A 16,761-nucleotide genomic window follows, 5' to 3' on the forward strand; every position below is an offset into this window, starting at 1 on the left:
GCTAGGGATTTGAATCTTGCCTCTAATGTTCACTACCTTGGTACCCTTGAGTAAACTACTTAACCTCTCTGGGCTTTACTTTCCTCCTATGAATGAATGAAGAGGTTTGATTAACGAGAAGGGCCCTCCAGATTTAAGTCTCTTTCCCCACCTCTACACTGTGCCCACCTCCATGCCTTGAAGTACTGTTGCCACTTCAGTCAAACTAGGGGATGAATGTGCCACCAGGGTCTCTTCCTTCTGCCCAGTAGCAGCATTTAGTACAAAGCCTTCAGACTGAGACCCCCTTTATTATCTGTTACCAGGAGCTGCATGATAATGAGTTGGCAGCCTAGCAGGTTACTGAAGTACTCTACATTCAGAGTACATTACAGTAGCTCAAAAGAGATGTGAGATGCACAAATTTAGAGACACCTCCATTACAAATGTTCATAAGGACTATTTGTGCCCGATCTGTGGTAGAGCCTTCCAGAGCTATACATATATTAAAAGAAATTTATTTTTCTTTTCTTTTTTTCAAGTAGGTGAGGGTAGGTGGGAGAGAAAATAGATTTGTTACTTTAAAAAAAAATAAAAAGTGGGGGTATCCACTACAGATATGAAATGCTATTGATCTGATCAGCCACAGTAGGACACGCCATATGTTGACCCCAACACAATGATGTCATTTTGATCCTCTCTGAGTACGAAGGACACCAACCATTCAGAGCGTTCTGTACCCAAGTGGACATATCAATGATCTTCCATAAAGCTGATTTTCCTTTAATGTGCTTGAATTGTCACTTCTGATATGACAAGAAACAGGCCAATGGAGCAGGCATAGGATGGCAGAGCTTAGAAAAGGCTTGGTTTTCACTTTCATCTGTAAAATGAGTGGGCTTGAACTAGATGATTTGTCAGATCCTTTCCAGGTGCACTTTGGTGATATATTCTGTTATGGTTCTTAATTATTTTCCAGTTCATTTCATTCATAGTTAACCTGGATTATCATTTCCCAAAAAGGGGAGGAGGAGGGGAGAAGAATGTAAACAACTCATCAGACCTCTTCCCCTAAATAGCCCCCATTCACTGTGAAGTTGGAATTTCTAGCCCTTATGAATTCTCCCTAGACAATGAATTCTACAAAAACCAAGAATGCCTTGGGAATAAATTTTGGCTCCCAGTAAATGTCATCTTGCTCACTGGGTAAAATCTCCATTTACAATACAGAGGCTTTCACCAGTGCTTATCTTTTTCTCCCAAAGCCCACTGGCAACCTATCAAGATTTATGCATGAGGATTGTTTCTATGCTTAGCTCCCTTCCCTTTGTCATGAAGCTTGTCATGAATTTTTTCAAATTTAGCTGCAGACATCAAGGTCAAGTTAAAATGCTTTGCATCTCAATCAGCTTTCTGGTACTTTTCAATTATAGATATACTTGATGGATGTTTTTGAATAGATTTGTCTTTGTAGTGATTGAGGTCGATTCTCCCTGTGAAACTGATAAATGAATGTCATAGCTGAAGGTCACTAGAGAGATCTTTCAGGGCAAGGGAATCCCCTCACAGGTTTTAAAGCTGGAAGGGTCATTCCATCCAAACTTCTTTTATACAAATGAGAAAATAGAAGACTGGAGAAAGCAAAATGATTGGCCTAAGGTGGCAGATCTGGGAACAAGAGCCAGGTCTCGAATGCTAGTTGGACACATGTTCCCTTGTACTTTCCCTCCCACTACTGCATAGTGCATTTCTCTATTGCCAAAATATCCATCTTTGGAAATAAGTTTCTACATGAAAAGGTCTATTTGAAATATAAGAATTGTTTGGAACACCTGAAACCTCTAAGCAAGCATCAGGATTATATTTCAGTTTTTCTCTTTTGAAACTTGGAGTAGTAATTCTGTTCTTTATAGCCTGTGGCGGCAGCAGCATCAAGCGTCCTATCCTTACTAAGATCTTAATTATAGACGCAGCTTATTTCATTGCTACAGGGAAAGAACTTGGTTGCTCTGAACAGCCTGTGTTTTGGTGTGGCAGGTGTAATCATGATGAGGTCATTTCATTTCAGGCCAAGGATTCTCATCTGTTTTGTTCTCCCTTTATTTCTGATGAGGAGTAGTTAAATTCATGAGCTCATAGAAGTACTGTTATAATGATTGTGATTTCATTTTATAGGATTATAGATTTAGAGCTGGAAGGGACCTTAAAGTCTAACCCTTTCATTTTAGAGATGAGGAGACTTGGGTCCAGAGTGGTTAAGTGACTTGCCCAAAGTCAGTCACATAGGTAGTGAGTAGTAATGCTAGGATTCAAAGCCCTGTCCTCCAACTCCCCATCTGTTTCTCAATTCATTTCAGCAAACATCTCTTAAGCCCCTACAGTGTACAATGTGCAGTGTTGGACCCTAAAGACTCAAAGATAAAACAGTATACAGTCGCTGCCCTCAAGGTGTTTATAATCTGAGATACTTGGGAGGGAGAAGGACAAGGACCCAGGTAAGTATAATATAAGTTGCACAAATATGTTGAAATCAAAACAGAATGAATGGCCTGAGATTCAGGAGGAAAAGATCACTTATGGATTTGGGGGAGGGGAATCAATTCAATAGTCGTTTATTAAGCACCTAGTGCTAGGAAGACAGGGCCACATTGGAAAGGGAGTGTCTTGGAAGGCTTCAGGTTTTTAAAATCATTATTTTACTAGGGATGTGGGGAGTTGTAATAATAATAATAATAATAAAAAAAAAGATCCATCAGAAGTCTTACCATAGTGTTTCCACAATTAAGTTGAGCTGAAAGTGTCTAGACCTAACCAAAAAGATACTTCCTCTTCATATACAAATCCCCAACTAGTTCATGTGAATACCACAAAATACTAAGTAGTTGTTGTGTCAGTTCAGATTATGGTTTTCTGCCCATGAAGGCAACACTTCATTGCTACTTATAGGTCTCTCAGTGGATTGGGTGCAACTATAGCTATAGTATAAATTTAAGGCTGGCCCTTTAATAAAATGATGTAATTAAAATCATATTATCTTGCTACATAATATCTATGTATAAACATATGAACATGTGCAATCCTGCCCACACACCTACTCTTTGAACAATTTCTTTTTGAAGTTTTATCCCATTTCTCCACCTACCTTCTTTCTCTCCTACTGTTGAGAAATAATGCTATGTAAATAGGACTGAGATCTTACTCCTTAGACACTGTAGCATTGCTGATAACTAGTAAATTTATTCACCTTCTCAGCCAAGCTTGTTATCCCCAAATGGGACCTTCATTTGGACTTGACAACTTAAGTAAGACAGTAGAAAGCAGGTTGTTTCAGGGAAGAAGAGTTTGGTTCTATATGAGGAAAAATGTCCTTACGATTAGAGCTGTCCGGGTAGTAAGTTCTCTGTCACTGGAAATGCTCAAGTCAAGGCTTGACTACGTGTCCATAATATTGTGAAGACATGACATCACTATGTAGAGAATAGGGCTTCATAACCTCAAGGTTCCCATTCCAGCAAAACTAAATATAGATTATTCCTGCAAAGATAATCGTTAAAATAAATGGTTTTTGAACTCTGAAAGGTCAGTAGTGACCTTAGAGTAGCAACACTTAAACCTTAAACAGAGGATGGATGGGGGGGTCTCATCACATTCAGGCCTCCATGTAAGAAGGTAAACTAGAAAGGGATCAGAAAATAGGATGACTTGTCTATCCGTCTACCGTATAGGCTGTTACTGCTTACATGTGCTGGTTTTTACTCAATTGCATAAAGGCAAAATATGCCTTGTTCCAGTGGATTATAGACCCCTTACTCCTCTCTAAATTAATCAAAGCTGTCCTACCTGAGTACCTCCACTGGTACTACCAGTGTAGGGTGCTACACTAGTCTATCAAGACAGACAAATAGAAATGTTCCAGTGCCACCTAATAATGTTGGCTGTTTTGCACCTCTATAAAATTTGCCTGTTTTCTAGGTGACGAATCCTACTTCTTCATCACCATATGGTTTCTCTAAGATTTCTCTTGATAAAAAAACTATGATAGTAAATTGTGATTGTCCCATTTTTAACCCCTTTTCCAATACTTGGATCCCTCAAAGTAGGCCACAGGGCAACCACTGATGTTTTCCTAGTCTTAATTCCAGGAGAAAGAGTCCTCATAGGAAGAAAAACCCAGTAAGCATTTAATATATGATCCTGTCTCCCCTCCCCTCCCCTACCTCCCTTTTCTCTCTTCTGTCTCTGTCTCTGTCTCTTATCTCTCTCATTAGTATTCAGTTTTATGCTTCAAAATTGGGTCCAACATTAAACATTAGATTCCCTCAACTGAGAGAGTTCTTTCAACTGATGATGTAGTGGGACAAAAAGAAGAAAAAAAAGCCCACCCATTTTGGGGGGGGAGGGGCTAAGTACAGTATATGTCAAAAAAGTTAGTAATGCTTCTAGGCCTGAGCTTGATTTTTCTGGTTAGTGATAGAATCATTTTAGCATGTGGGCTTTTCCATTTTTCCTCACTCCTAATTAACAGATAGCCTTGGGTAGTCTTCATTCTAAGTGTAGGAGAGAAAAGGAATTGCAAAGCTTAATTTTAGTTTAGGGTTTTTTTTAAAGTTTTAATACATTTTTTAAAGTTTTAATAAATTTTAAATTTTTTAAATTTAAAGTTTTAATAAATTTTTCCAATTACATGTAAAGAAAATATTTAGCTTTTAAAAAATTTTGAATTCCAAATTCTCTTCCTGCCTCCCCTTCCCCATTCTTGAGAAGGCAAGCAGTTTGATATAGATTATATTTGTGCAGTCATGCCAAACATATTTCCATATTAGCCCATATTGCAAAACAGACCGAGAAAACCAACAAAGTAAAGAATGCTTCAATCTGCATTCATAGCTTGATTTTTAAAAAGCCTCTTATAAACCCCATTATTCAGTAGTTATTCCTTTGGCACTGTGCCATCATAGGCACTAGTATATAAAAGGAGAGAAATAACATTTGAAACACTACAATGTACCCTACTTTGTTTGAAGATTTTTAGGTAGAGAGAACTCACTGCCACTTGTTCCACTTTAGGATAGCTCTATTTGTTAGGAAGTTGCTCCCTATATCGAGCCAAATTTGCCTGTAGCTTCCCCTCATAGACCTCCCACCTCGGGGTTATCTTCAACTAATCACTCTGACTCACCTCACGTAAAGGTTCCATTGCCAAATCTTTTTGTTTCTATCTTAACAACATCTCTCAAATGTGTCTTCTTCTGTCTACTCACACAGCCACCACTAGTTCAGGACCTTATCGCCTCTCCCCTGGACTAATTGCTCCAGCCTTCTAACCAATCTTCCTGTTTCAAGCCTCTCCCCACTCCATTCGTCTGTCAAGGAGATTTTTCTAAGGCATAGGTCTGTCCATGTCATCTCCCTACCCAATGAGCTCTTAGTGAGTCTCTATTACCTCCAGGACCAAATATAAACTCTTCACTTTGACATTTAAAGCTCTACCTAACCCGGTCCCTTTCTATCTTTCCAGTCTTGGTAGGTTACACTATCTATCCTACTCTCCTCCACATCCTTCATGGTCCAGCTCCTCTGGACTTCTTGTTCTTTCTTGAAAAGGACACTTATCTTCTGTCTCTATACCTTTGCACTGGCTGTGCCCAGTGATTAGAATGCCCTGCCACCTTGTCTCTTGACTTCTTGGCTTCCTTCATCTCCACTCAGTTCCTACCTTCTATAGGAGGCCTTTTACTTCCTTTTACTTTCTTCATATATAACACTCCACCTTGGCTTTCCCTCTGAGATTACCTTCTACCTACTCTGTGTATGTGTGTGTGTGTGTGTGTGTGTGTGTGTGCGCGTGCAGACATACACAAATACATACATATGTATATATAAATATATGTTAGCATATACCTAGCTATATACATGTTGTATTTTCCATTAGGATGTGAGCTCCTTGAAGAAAGGGACAGGGTTTTTTTTTGCCTTTCTTTGTATTCGCAATGCTTAGCAAGGTGCCTGGAACATAGTACTGCCTGAAACATCTCTGAGGTTCTGTCAGAGGAATATTATGGTCCATGATAAAGGATCACAAGGGTTTGAAGATCTAAAGGAAGTCATCTACCTCTACCTAGAGGTATGGAATGTGACATACAATTTCAGACATGGCCAATGTTTTGATTTATTTTGCTTGGCTATACCTGTATATTAGCAGGGAAGTTTCTGTAAGGAGAATGGAGATCAGTTGAGAATGATGATGATATTAAAAGAAAAAGAGAAAGAGAAGCAATAAAACATTTTTAAAGACCTAAAGGAAAGCAAGGATCTGGGGCTCAGTGAATAGAATCAGAAGACAGAACAGATAGGCATGAAAACATCCACTGAGGTAGCATTAAGACTGTAGGGAGAAATCATAGTTCAGAAACTGAAAACATTTGGTCAAAATTAGTCAACATCACAAAGGAACCTTGATAAGAAAATATTGGCTGATAATGCCTGGTGGTCAGTTCAGTGAAAAATACTGGGACTTAAATTCAAAAAGACAGTTGAGTGACCTTTTAGATGGAGTATGCTTGTTGAATGTTGTGTGAATGAGTGAATGAATGAATGAATGAATGAATGGAGGGTGGGAGGGAAGGAGCTGTATCTTTGTCTTTGCCCTTCTATCCCAGATAGCTAAAACCCCATTTTCCTAACTTGGGGTTGGATATAAGGAAGTCAAGTTATGTGCCAGCACTGAAGTCTTGGCAGGAATTCCTGGGTTACAAAAATAGATCAAAAATAGGAAGAGGAAGAGGTCTTGTCACAAAGCCTGATTACTGGTGATGCTATCACTACGTGGTTACAGCTGATATAGGGTGACGCCTGACTCCTTTGTTTCTCAATTCTCTTGAAAGAGAAATTTATATGGTCATGGAAATTACAAGTCCCACCTTTCCTTGCTGCTTAGAAGAACACATGAATCTTCTGGCTGGAGACCTCTAAGCTCTCCCTGCTTTTTGATAGCTTGGTAGAGTAGGACAAAAAACAGTAGTCACATGACTTAGGGTTATTGCTCCCTATGAGAAACAGGCGTTTTCCTGGTTCCCTACGAGAGGCATTTTCTTCCTCGTTGCTTCTGGTAGCTTGGGAACCAGGAAAATAGCAAAATCTAAACACTTCCCTGCTGCAGATTGCTACTCTGAAGGAAAGAGAGAGATCTCTTAAAGGGACCATTGTATTTAATCTCTGAATTGGCTAGCTCTCTTTTTTTTCCTTGCTTTCCTGTTTGCTCTGTGATTGTATACTTAATGCAGTCTTCTTACCTACGTCATTCTCAGTTTATTTTATTAGGAAGGGCTGGACACTTTCCTGCCTGACCTCCCTGCATTCTGAGACCTTGGTTTTCACAGTGGCTCAGTTATCTCATCATTACCACTGAACTCCCTGCCCAGACTGGTTATCTGTGTAAAGAATGGGGGAGAATACTCTAATTTTCTCTAGTCTATTACTTAAAACAAATTCTTCACTGAACCCAGCTGGAAATAAAATCTCCCTATCTCTTCTGTGCTAGGAAATTACACTTAATGATCCTGATGAAGAAAACTCATGATCTTAAACACTGTTTTCCAAACCTGAAGGCCTACTTTGCTATCGTTAGCTTCTAAGTCCTGAAATATCTTTTTTTTTTTTTTTGCTTTTTGGTGAGGCAATTGGGGTTAAGAGACTTGCCCAGGGTCACACAGCTAGTAAGTGTCAAGTGTCTGAGGTTGGATTTGAACTTGAGTCCTCCTGCTGAAATATCTTTAAATCACCCATTCAAGCTGATTTTTATGGACACACCATACTTTATCACAATAATAACTCCACTTCTGTGCCTCACAATGGTGGCTCTGCTAGGTCTTGCCAAACTGGAAAGGTTTCAAGTATGGTCTGGGCAATAGACTGAGGACTGTATTCATGCCTTTGAGGACCAATCTAGCTAGGTTCAGATAGGCTTTCCACCAGGTTGGCCACAGAGTAATCTAGAAACTCTTGAACACTTTCACCAAGGCTAAGTCAGTGAAGGGAAAAGACATACCACTGAAACCATGCATTCTCTTATAGTATCTTAATGGTTATAGGCAGTAGCTTCAGGTTAATCATTTGATGGGAACATGTCTGAAATTCAGTCAGACAAGAATCGTTTATTAAGCATTTACTGTGTGCCAGGGACTCTGCTATGGAATGGGAACACAAGTACAAGCAGAAAACAGTCTCTGACCTCCAAGAGCTTACATTCTAATGGGAAGACCATACAGAAAGGACACTGAAAGGATTGGGGTTAGGGAAGGGGGATGGAGGAGACTAAGAAATGGTAGAGAAAGTTTGGAGGGTAGCCAAGAGAGAAATATGATGTAGCTGGCCTGGGGTGTCTATATGGAGATTTTGGGTGGAGCCATCCAATCCAAGGGAGAGGCAGCACCACCAGAAGATTCTTTCTATCTATGAATTCAAGGGATAGAGTGAGTTAACAGGATGAAGTTTGGGGGGCATGGTAGAGAAAGTATGGAATGCAGCCCAGAGAGGAATAAGGTGATTTGGAGGCAGATTTTCTTTAGAAAATGTGACATAATTGCTTCATCTTGCAGTGTTCTCAGAATACTGGGCCTTGATCAGGGAGAGTTCCTTTGACCTTATAGCATTCCAGCTTGCACCCCAGTTACTTGGATACATCTTTCTTCCTTCCTATAGATGAAAAGCTTCTTGAGAACAGTGATTGTCATTTTATCTGTCTCTGTCTCTTTAGTGCCTAGCACCATGCCTTTTAGGCACCTAGGAATTCATCAACACATAGACAGAGCAGGGAGAGACCTTTGAGGTCATCTAATCCTTCATTTTACTCATGAGAAAGCCGAGGCCGAGAGTGGCAAAGTGCCCTGCCAAAGCCCAAGGTCAGTAAGCAGTGGAGATAAGACTTGAACTTTAGCAAGTGTTTATTGAGTTAAATTGTGGTATATTGGAAAGAATCTACCCTGATTTCTGGCTCCTCAGTGACTTGTCACTTCAGCTATCCCAACTGCCACTTGGAATTCTCACTGATTCTGGGGTTTTAGATCTGAGTATATGTGGACTTTTTCCTTCTGTCGGTTAACTTCTGGTCATCTTTTCCCCCTGGACTAATGATCTGGTTATAGAATTCCCATTGTCCCCTTATCTCATATTTATTTATCGTGTGTCTTGGCCTTCCCAGCTCTAGAGATAAATTCCCTCTTTCAGGAGAATGAGCTTAAACAGAGAAGCTCCCATTGCTTTGGGAATGCTTTGAGATGCTCAGATTGCCAACTTCTGGCAGTAGTAGAATCACATCTTTAAACATATGAGAGTACAAGGCTATGACCACAGGAGTTTAGCTCAGCATTCTTTGGTGTTCTCCCTAAAGCTTTGAGTGAAGGTAGTTTCTTATATGCCACCTTGGATTCTCCGAATTAGTTGATTTGGTTGTGAATTCACTTCACCCTTAACAGTAATTGACTCATGACTTTTCTGATGTCTGATTGTATAACACGTAACCTTCCCCAGTTACTGAAGGATTAGACTGTATGGCCATGAGCAAGGCATTTCTCCTCTGTGGGACTTAGTTTCCTTATCTTCATTATCAGAGAGGCTAGGATTTAGCTACGATCTCTTCCCCATCTTGGAGGGGCCCTTGAGTGTCATCAGTGGAATGTCACTTCCTTATTTCCTTGTTGGGGTTGATGTGACAAGTCATTGCTTGTAGTTGCTATGGTGGGGCCCAGGGATTTCAAGAAATAGTCTGTATACACTTGAATTCTAGTGGTGGGGGAGAGATCTTAGTGATTGCTAAATGGACATGGTAGAACTGGACAAAATGGGACCTGTAACCGGAGGCTACTAGAAAAGTATAGAGTAAAGTAGAGGAGCTAAAACAGAAGCCAAGATACTGTGTGGGTACTGTGGAAAGAGTCCTGGACTTTGGATGCTGGGATTCCTAGATCTTAGGATCTCAGATTTGGAATTTGAACACATTATCTGATATAACCCTCTCATTTTATAGATAAAGAAACTGAAGCCCAGATAAATAAAGTGACCTACCCAAGGTCACATACTAGATAATGATAATTAGTAATAAAGATGACAACTAACATTTATATAGCACTTACTGTTAAGCCAGGCACTACGCTAAGCATTTTACAACATTTGTCATTTGTCAATGACATGTTGTCAAATGACAACATATGTCTATGACATGTTGTTGACAACAAGTCATTTGATCCTCACAAGTACTCTGGGAGTTAGGTAGGTACTATTATTATCCCTATTTTATAGATAAGGAAACTGAGGCAACAAAGGTTAGGTGACTTGCCCAGGGTCACACAGCTAGTAAATGTCTGAGGCTGGATTTGAACTTAAGTCTTCCTGACTCCAGACCCAGTGGTCTATCCACTGCCCACTTAGCTACCTAATAGGTTTGAGGCTGGCTCAACCACTAACTGCTTGTATGACTCTTGAGCAAGTCTCTTCTTCTGTCTAGGTTCCATGTCTGCATCTGTAAAATTAGGTTAGTGTTTGCACTGCTATTGTGATGGTTAAAGGAGATCTGTTTGTGAAACATGCTTTGAACCATAAAGCATTATGTGAATTGAAACTTTTATGAATATCTAACAACTTGAAGACTTTGTTTATTATGTAAATTATTAGTAGAACTATATTACACAATGGCATTATTTCATGATGGAGTCCTAGCCAGGAAGAACCTTAGTAGGTCGCAAAGTCAGTAAGGATTAGACCATTTGTTTTCATTAACATCAATCAGACTTGCAGCTAAAAAAGTCCCAGCGCCAATATAGGAAGTTGGACTGATTACAGAGGAATCTACACTCAATGGAGCAAAGGGAAATCCCAGATTTAGAAAGTTTAATAACCCTGTTCTGAACTCTGTGCCTTCTCACCCCACCCTCAAAAAATAATGAAATAAAATAAAATAAAATAAAAGGAAATGGACAAAGGGGCCCTTTCAGTGGGAGGTCTTAAGTGGTTTGGGCTTTTGGGTTTGGTTTAATCAGATTCATCCCTTCCTGCTCGCTGCCTTCCAGAAAGTGGCTTGAGCAGCCTTGGACACGTCAATCTCCTTGTCTTTGGTCAATTTCTGAACTCATCCTTGGAGGCTCAGCTCAAATCCTACCACCTGTGTGAGGCCTTCCTGAACACTCTAACCTGTGCTGCCTTCTCTTGTGTCACTACACATGGGTTCAAGTGGCTAATTCTTCTATTTGCTGTCTGTGTGACCTTGGGCAAATTACTTAGCCTCACTGAGCCTCAGTTTCTCCATCTATAAAATGATGGGGTTGGACTTGATTTCTGAGGTTTCTTCTGGTCTTCAATCTGTGATCCCATGACCTCTGGGATGTTCAACTGTATCTGGACTAGAGCAGGGGTGGGGAACCTGCAGCCTCAAAGCCACATGTGGCTCTCTAGATCCTCAAGTGTAGCCCTTTCACTGAGTCCAAGTTTTGTAGAACAAATCCTTTTATTAAGGGGATTTGCTCTGAGAAGTTTGGATTTAGTCAAAGGGTCACACTTGAGTACCTGGAGGGCCACACGTGGTCTCAAGGCCACAGGTTCCCCACCCCTGGACCATAGCAACCATTGTGGTCACCAATAATAATAAAAAAATACACAGGATAGTATGTATTAGCAAAAGTGACTGATAGATATATAGAACTAAATATGTGCGAGGCACTATGCTAAGCACTTTACAATTATATGTTATTTGATCCTTACAACAACACTGGGAGTAAGGGGCATTTTACATTTTACAGTTTTTTTACATTTACATTTTACAGTTGAGGAAACTGAGGCAAACAGAGGTTAAGTGACTTGTACAGGGTCACACAACTAGTAAGTATCTGAAGAGGGATTTGAATTTCAGGTCTTCCTGACTCCAGGCCCAGCACTCTATCCATTACACCACCTACATGCCCCTAAATAAAGCATTTATTTGGTGCTTACTATATGCAAGTCATTGTACTAAGCATTACTGGGCTCTCTGAGTCTGTGACATTTACCATTGAACAGTACCTGGCCTTTTTCCTTAGTAACATTCAGTGATGGCCACAAGCATTATACCCTGGCACTTCTGTTCTTTCTCAACTGAGAATATTCATCAGTGTGTGAATAGGTGTCCTGCTGTTCCTGAAGTCCCTGGTGCTAACTATCCCATCAGGCATCACTTTCTAAATACTAATCTCCGCAGGCAATGGGGAAGACTGCTGTGAAATGATGGACAACCAATTAGGATAACTGACCCAATGGTGCCTCAGTTAGCATTGACAATGGGAATGGGAAAGTATTTTGCAATGAAGCTGCGTTTGAGGCAGGTCCAGGAAGCAAGCATCCGCATGCTGTTTTCCAGGCGGCGAGAAGGTTACTGGGACAGAGACAATAAACCACCAAGAGTGACTCTCACATAGGAATTTCTATCTGCTTCTAATCGCTCATAGTTCAGTGCTTCATTCGGTTCTGTGCATTGTTCCATTGAATAAACCCAACTCTAAAACGCATTTCATTTATTTATTCTGAACTCTGCCATTCTCTCTGGCCTTCCTACTGTCTTGAGTTTTTCTCCTTTAGAGCCAATAGGATTGCCCAGCTCTTATCTCTCAGCCCTGGAAGAAAGGGGTTCCATTACTTGTGATTCCATCTCTGGTGCTTCCTTACTGACCATTCACAATAGTTGAATAACCAAAGAGAGGAGAATAGAAACAGACTCCTGTGTATGCAAGGTGGAGCTCTTAGGACCATATACTATGAAATCAAAGGACCACAGTTTCATCTTGAGTAATTATAAGCAATTCTTTTTTGCATACCCATCACAGTATATCCAAGAAGCTGAGGGAGGGAGGAAGAAGAAGGGGAGGTGGGTGTTCTGATACTCTCAGGACTCTCCTTAAACAAGGATAGAATTCTCCATAATTTTCTCCCTATATAGCCTTAATCTATTAAATGGGGATAAAAATACTGTCTACTTCAAACTAAATAATATATATAAACAGTTTCGTAAAGCATGAAGTCATATAATAGGTGGTAGTAATAGTAGTAGGAGTAGGAGTAGTGGATGACCTAAGAGGCTTATCTGAATTCTCATAACCAGAACCATTCTGCCTCGTTCTTGGCCACTACCAAGGTGCCTGAGGATCTAATTCTTTTTTTTTTTCACATGTCCAGATAACTCCACTGATTAGGAGGAGCTGGATTAGCAATCATGGCATCAGGACTTGGGCTTTGCATGGTAATCATCTCTCCATACCACTTGGAGAGGAGCCCCCCCTCACTTAGGTACTACTGACACTCCAGATCAGAATCAGCATGGAACATTAAGAATGCCTCCACTTTTATGACTTGACCAAAGGAAAAAGAAAAAAAATGGTTAGGGTAGGACAACTTCAAAAGGATAAAAATTATGGGATGTTATATTAAAATTTTACATGGGGAATTACAGTGAAAAGAGTGCCAGATTTGGAGTCGAATGGCCTGACTCTGCAATTTAATTTTACTATCTGTGTGACCTTTGGGCAAGTCACTTAACCTTTATCTAAAAAGGGTGTCTCTATGTATTAAGTTCAAAATGAATAAAAAAAATAAAAATAAATAAAAAGGGTAAGAGGAAGGGGGAGCTGGATTACATGACTGTTGAAGTCCCATTTAGCTACACATATAATTCTAAAAGGTATGGATATGAACAGAAACAGCAGCCAGAAAACTGACTAATCGTGGATAGCTTCCAGTATTTATTAAAAGCATCTTCTGTACAAAACTAAAAGTAATTTCTGCCTTTGACAAGCTTACATTCTACACTTCTGTAATTGGGAAGGGAAAAAATTCGCTCTCTCTAGCAAATCAACAGCCCTTTCCCCAATCAATAATCATCATTACAATAATATTACTTTTCATTTTCAAATGCATGCAATAAATATATGACTGACCCTGCCTTCCTTGTGCATTGGAAAGTAGGCAGGCATGTGGTAATGGCTGCCAGCATGCTGGGAAACATCACTAGAGCCAAGAAATGAAATGTTTGGAACCTTTGAAAGAGTTCCAAGAATGTCATCACAAAGTTCCTGCCTCCTTTCTGTTGAATGCCCACTGTGGCTGTCTGTACTGAATGTGCCAGACAGGCCATCATACAGAGAGAGAGCAAGTGTTTATTGGTTCAATGAAAGGAGAAGCCACAGTCTTCCAAGCATCAATGGAGAGATTCAAGTCATAGACAAGAAAAAAAAAAAGCAGGATTACTTCATTCTAGTAGGATAGATGTGAGCAGGAATTGGGAAGAAAAATCATGTTCCCTGAAGAATGATATGGTGAAAAGAATATTGGATTTGGGATCAAAGGGCCTGGGTCCAAATTCTAGCCGTACTCTTTATTACTCTGCTATTTGGGCAAGTGACTTATTTTCTCTAGGCCTGCTTAAAGCTTTATCTGTAGAATGAGGGGACTGGATATTATGATCTCTAAGGCCTCTTCCAATACTCCATCTGTTATCCTATGTTATATTAAATGACTTCTCCACAACCTGGTGAAGATTAGGCAGCTAGGCCAAGGAGTAGATAGAGGGCTGGTCCCAGAGTCAGATAGACAAGTTCAAATGCAATTTTGGACCCTTACTAGTTATGTGGCCCTGGGCAAGTCACTTAAACTCTATCTACCTCAGTTTCTTTCTCATCCAAAATGAAGATAATAATAGCACTTACCTCCCAGAGTGGTTGTAAGGATAAAATGAGATATTTGTAAAATGCTTTGCAGAACTTCAAATGCTGTAAGAATGCTGGTTGTTGTTATTTGCATAGCCCCACAGTACTTAATTCTTGATATGGGTATAATTATCGATACTCTGATACTCTCAGGACTCTCCTCAAACAAGGACAGGATTCTCCATAATTTTCTCCTTATGTAGCCTTTAACTATCAGAAGGAAGAGGCTGAAACTTCCTCTCGTAGTCACTGTGTATACAAAATGAAATCTTCACAAAAAACACAATCACTTCACTATCCTTTAAGCTCCTTTTACAGCTCATGTTGTATTCAATAATGATGAATAAGAAAGCCAAGACCTCAGGGTGGTGAGACATTTGAATATTTACATATGGATAATTGCATTCCAATACCAAATAGAAATTGTATTTGCATTATCTTTTGATTTGGATTATCCATGCCACTTCTGCCCTCTAAGAATTGGCAATGCAGTCTCCAAAAACAAGCTAAGGTTCCTTTTCCTGACTGACTTTAAGAAAGAAGAAAGCATTTTATGGTATAGTCTACCATCTTTCATTACCATCATCCATTGCCTCATTCTGGTATAGAGGTAACCTTGGGATCTCAAAAAACTGTCAGCTGAGTACAAGCTCTAGCAGGCCCTACCTACCTACCAACTTAGACAAGTCTCTGATTACAGGCTCAGCAATGACTTTCAGCTAAGACGCAATAGGATTGTGATTGATGTTACTGAAGGGAGAATCCATATGAATGAAATCATAGGTCCTTACGGTATTGGTAGTATTAGTAGGTATAACCTACTAGTCCAAGAATCGTCCAGCTTTCTGAGACTTGACAAGGAGGCAGGCTAATATCAATTATGGGAACAATCTCTCTTTGTGTGACTGTTTATTATCTACTGCTCAAACTCTCCTTCCTAGGAAGGCTTCCACAAATGAATGAGCTTCAAGTGTTAAAGAGATTAAGGCTATGTTCTAACATATATTTATTTTTGTTTTTGCCTCCTTTCCTTCCGTCTACATAGAATCTTATGGCAAGAGCCTTGTATGACAATGTTCCTGAGTGTGCAGAAGAGTTGGCATTCCGCAAAGGAGATATACTGACTGTGATTGAGCAGAATACTGGTGGGCTGGAAGGATGGTGGCTCTGCTCTTTACATGGAAGGCAAGGCATCGTTCCAGGCAACCGTGTGAAGCTACTGATTGGTCCACTGCAGGAGAGTTCCTCCAATCAGGATCAGCCCTCTTCTGGACTAATGCACCAGAGTTTTGGCCCACAGAAAGTCTATCAAGTGCCACACTCACAGGCTTCATCTCGGGATGCTGTCTACCAAGTACCACCATCCTATCAGAATCAGGGAGTTTACCAAGTACCTACAGGCCATAGTGCTGTAGAGCAAGATGTGTACCAGGTGCCACCATCAGTACAGAGAAGCATTGGTGGGACCAATGGTTCCCATTTAAGTAAAAAGGTGAGTACTTTCCTTTCCCACTATTTACATTTGGAACATGGGACATGAAAACCTGATACCATAAAGGCAGTAACCAATCCAGAATTGTAGCTCAGATATTCCTATTATAGATCTCTCACTACTATTAACCATCCCTTCATCTCCTTAGTAAACCGGTGCTAAATTTCATAGCTTGAAGAGCTGTCAGACCTCTCCAACTCTTCCTCTTCCTCTGATGCCAGAAGGCACCAGATGCTATGAGTCACATTATGATGCCAAAGGAATCTGCCTAGGAAAATAATGACATAATAGAAAGAACACTGGACTTAGAGCCAGAAGACCTGTGTGCGAATCTCAGCTCTTTTGCTTGTTACCTGTGTGACCTTGAGCAACTGATATTAACCTCTATAGACCTCAATTTCTTCATCTGCAAAATAAATGAATAAGTGAATTAATTAATTAATAAGGGGTTGAACTATACCATTTCTAAGATATTTTCCAGATTTCAAACCCAGTGTTCCTTTGAAACTGAATGAGGAAGATGGTTATCAGTCATCTCTACTATCTCTTTCTGAAAGGTAGCCAATTTAA

At 40.1% G+C, this 16,761-nt stretch overlaps 1 protein-coding gene across 2 annotated transcripts in view; it reads left to right on the plus strand.

The window, feature by feature from the left end:
- NEDD9 (neural precursor cell expressed, developmentally down-regulated 9) overlaps positions 1 to 16,761 on the plus strand; it is a 225,545-nt gene that overhangs the window by 178,352 nt on the left and 30,432 nt on the right. For both annotated transcript variants that reach the window (XM_027835195.1, XM_027835126.1), the window contains one exon: positions 15,745 to 16,191. In XM_027835195.1, the coding sequence (XP_027690996.1) occupies positions 15,745 to 16,191 (447 nt within the window). The remainder of the gene's footprint in view (positions 1 to 15,744; positions 16,192 to 16,761) is intronic.

Source organism: Vombatus ursinus, unplaced genomic scaffold, assembly GCF_900497805.2.
Source record: "Vombatus ursinus unplaced genomic scaffold, bare-nosed wombat genome assembly UNPS02000577.1, whole genome shotgun sequence".
NCBI lineage: Eukaryota > Metazoa > Chordata > Mammalia > Diprotodontia > Vombatidae > Vombatus > Vombatus ursinus.